The 1,814-nt window shown below is 62.5% G+C and overlaps 2 protein-coding genes across 3 annotated transcripts in view; one reads left to right on the plus strand and one right to left on the minus strand.

The window, feature by feature from the left end:
* Positions 1-119, minus strand: part of LOC107198828 (rho GTPase-activating protein SYDE1-like) — a gene marked incomplete at its 3' end in the record, with an annotated part of 3,579 nt that extends 3,460 nt beyond the window's left edge. Inside the window, exon 1 of the mRNA XM_019005428.1 lies at positions 32-119. Within this exon, the coding sequence (XP_018860973.1) occupies positions 32-119 (88 nt within the window). The remainder of the gene's footprint in view (positions 1-31) is intronic.
* A 1,517-nt stretch (positions 120-1,636) lies between these two features.
* Positions 1,637-1,814, plus strand: part of LOC107198825 (CD209 antigen-like protein E) — a 5,117-nt gene continuing 4,939 nt past the window's right edge. For both annotated transcript variants that reach the window (XM_015616050.3, XM_019005427.2), the window contains exon 1: positions 1,637-1,791. In XM_015616050.3, coding sequence (XP_015471536.1) covers positions 1,731-1,791 — 61 coding nt within the window. In that variant the 5' untranslated portion in view covers positions 1,637-1,730. The remainder of the gene's footprint in view (positions 1,792-1,814) is intronic.

The following is a 1,814-nucleotide window of genomic DNA, read 5'->3' on the forward strand; positions in this document are numbered from 1 at the left end:
TCCCGTTCCCGCTGCGGGGGGGGGTCGTTACCTCCTTCCTCGGCCTCCGCCCTCCCGGCTCCGCGGCGCTCCCGGCGCCTCAGGCGGGACAAAGTTCGGCGCAGCAGCGGCTCCGCCATCGCCGCCTGCCCGGGGACCCCCCCGGGACCCCCGGGAGCCTCCCCGGGACCCCCCGAGCCCCCCCGGGACCCTCAGAGCGAAGGGCCCCGCAGCGGCCGCGCCGCCATCCCGGGCCGCGAATTCCTGGGATGCCGCCGGCAGCGCTGCCGGGAGCTGTAGTCCGGAACAGCGGGAACAGCGGGAACAGCTGGAACAGCTGGATCGGGAACAGCGGGAACAGCTGGATCGGGAACAGCGGGAACAGCGGGAACAGCTGGAACAGCTGGATCGGGAACAGCGGGAACAGCGGGAACAGCTGGATCGGGAACAGCGGGAACAGCTGGAATGGGAACAGCGGGAATGGGAACAGCTGGAATGGGAACAGCTGGAACAGCGGGAATGGGAGAACCACAGCTGGATCGGGAACAGCGGGAACAGCTGGATCGGGAACAGCTGGATCGGGAACAGCGGGAACAGCTGGAACAGCTGGATCGGGAACAGCGGGAACAGCGGGAACAGCTGGATCGGGAACAGCGGGAATGGGAACAGCTGGAATGGGAACAGCTGGAACAGCTGGAATGGGAACAGCGGGAACAGCGGGAACAGCTGGATCGGGAACAGCGGGAGCGGGGTGGGGGGGTCACATCTGGAATGCGGGGGTCACATCCCACCTGGGGGTCCGGGAAAGGGGATTGGATGCTAAACCAGGGGAAATCCATCAAAAAGTGGGGAAATCATCAAAAAGGGGAAATCTGGCTAAAACCAGGGAAAAAATCCCGGGGGAAAAACGGGAAATTCAGGAAAATAAAAGGGGGGAAATCCGGCAAAACCGCCCCGGCATGAAAAGATTTTTCTCTTTTCTGGGGAAAGATCCAAAAGCGACCCCAAAATCCTCCCCAAATCTTCCCAAAAGCGGGGGCGGGGCCCAGCCCCGGGGGGAGGAGGGTGAGACCCCAGGGGGGATTTTTGGGAATCTCCAGGGGATTTTGGGGGTTTATTCCCTTTTTTTTTGAGGTTTTTGTGGCGCTGCCATCGGGAAATCAGGGAAATCTCCAAATCCGTGGGATTTTGGCTGCAGTTTAACCAAACCCCCCGGAAATTCAGGCGGGGAAGCGTCGCTGCCGCCTCCTCGGAGGTTTTGGGTTAAAAAAGACCCGAAAAGGGGAAGCGAGAGAGGTGAAAACGAGGCTGGGAGCGTTTTGGGGTAGGAAATGCAAATCTGGAGCTCGGGGGTGCCCAAGCGCGGCGCCGGTGTCACCGCGGCTCTCACACCCAGAGCTGGAAATCCGGGCTTTTAACCCAAAACCTGGGATTCTGCCCCAACAGCTGGGGAGTTTACCCCCCAAAATTCTGGGGTTTTACCCAAAAAACCGGGATTTTACCCCAAAACCGCGGGGCTGATCGCAGCAGCTGGGAAATCCGCGGTTTCGCCCCGCACGGGAGGGGAAGTTTGGGATTTGGGGCGTTTTGGGGCGTCCCGGAGCCGGCGGCGGCAGCACGGTGGGTTTGGGGAGCCCCTGGGCACCCCGATCCCAAATCCAGCTGTTTTCTCCCCAAATCCCCGGGGGAGGCGGCGGTTTGGGGCGGACCCGTGGCCGAGGAGGAGCCGGGGGAGGATTTGGGGTCCCCAAATGGCCCAGCAGGAGACCTACGGCAACTGGCTGGGCCCCAAGCGCCTGCTGCGGCAGCCAGGTAACCCCGAACCCCGGGGTGAG

Source organism: Parus major, unplaced genomic scaffold (assembly GCF_001522545.3).
Source record: "Parus major isolate Abel unplaced genomic scaffold, Parus_major1.1 Scaffold341, whole genome shotgun sequence".
Lineage (NCBI taxonomy): Eukaryota > Metazoa > Chordata > Aves > Passeriformes > Paridae > Parus > Parus major.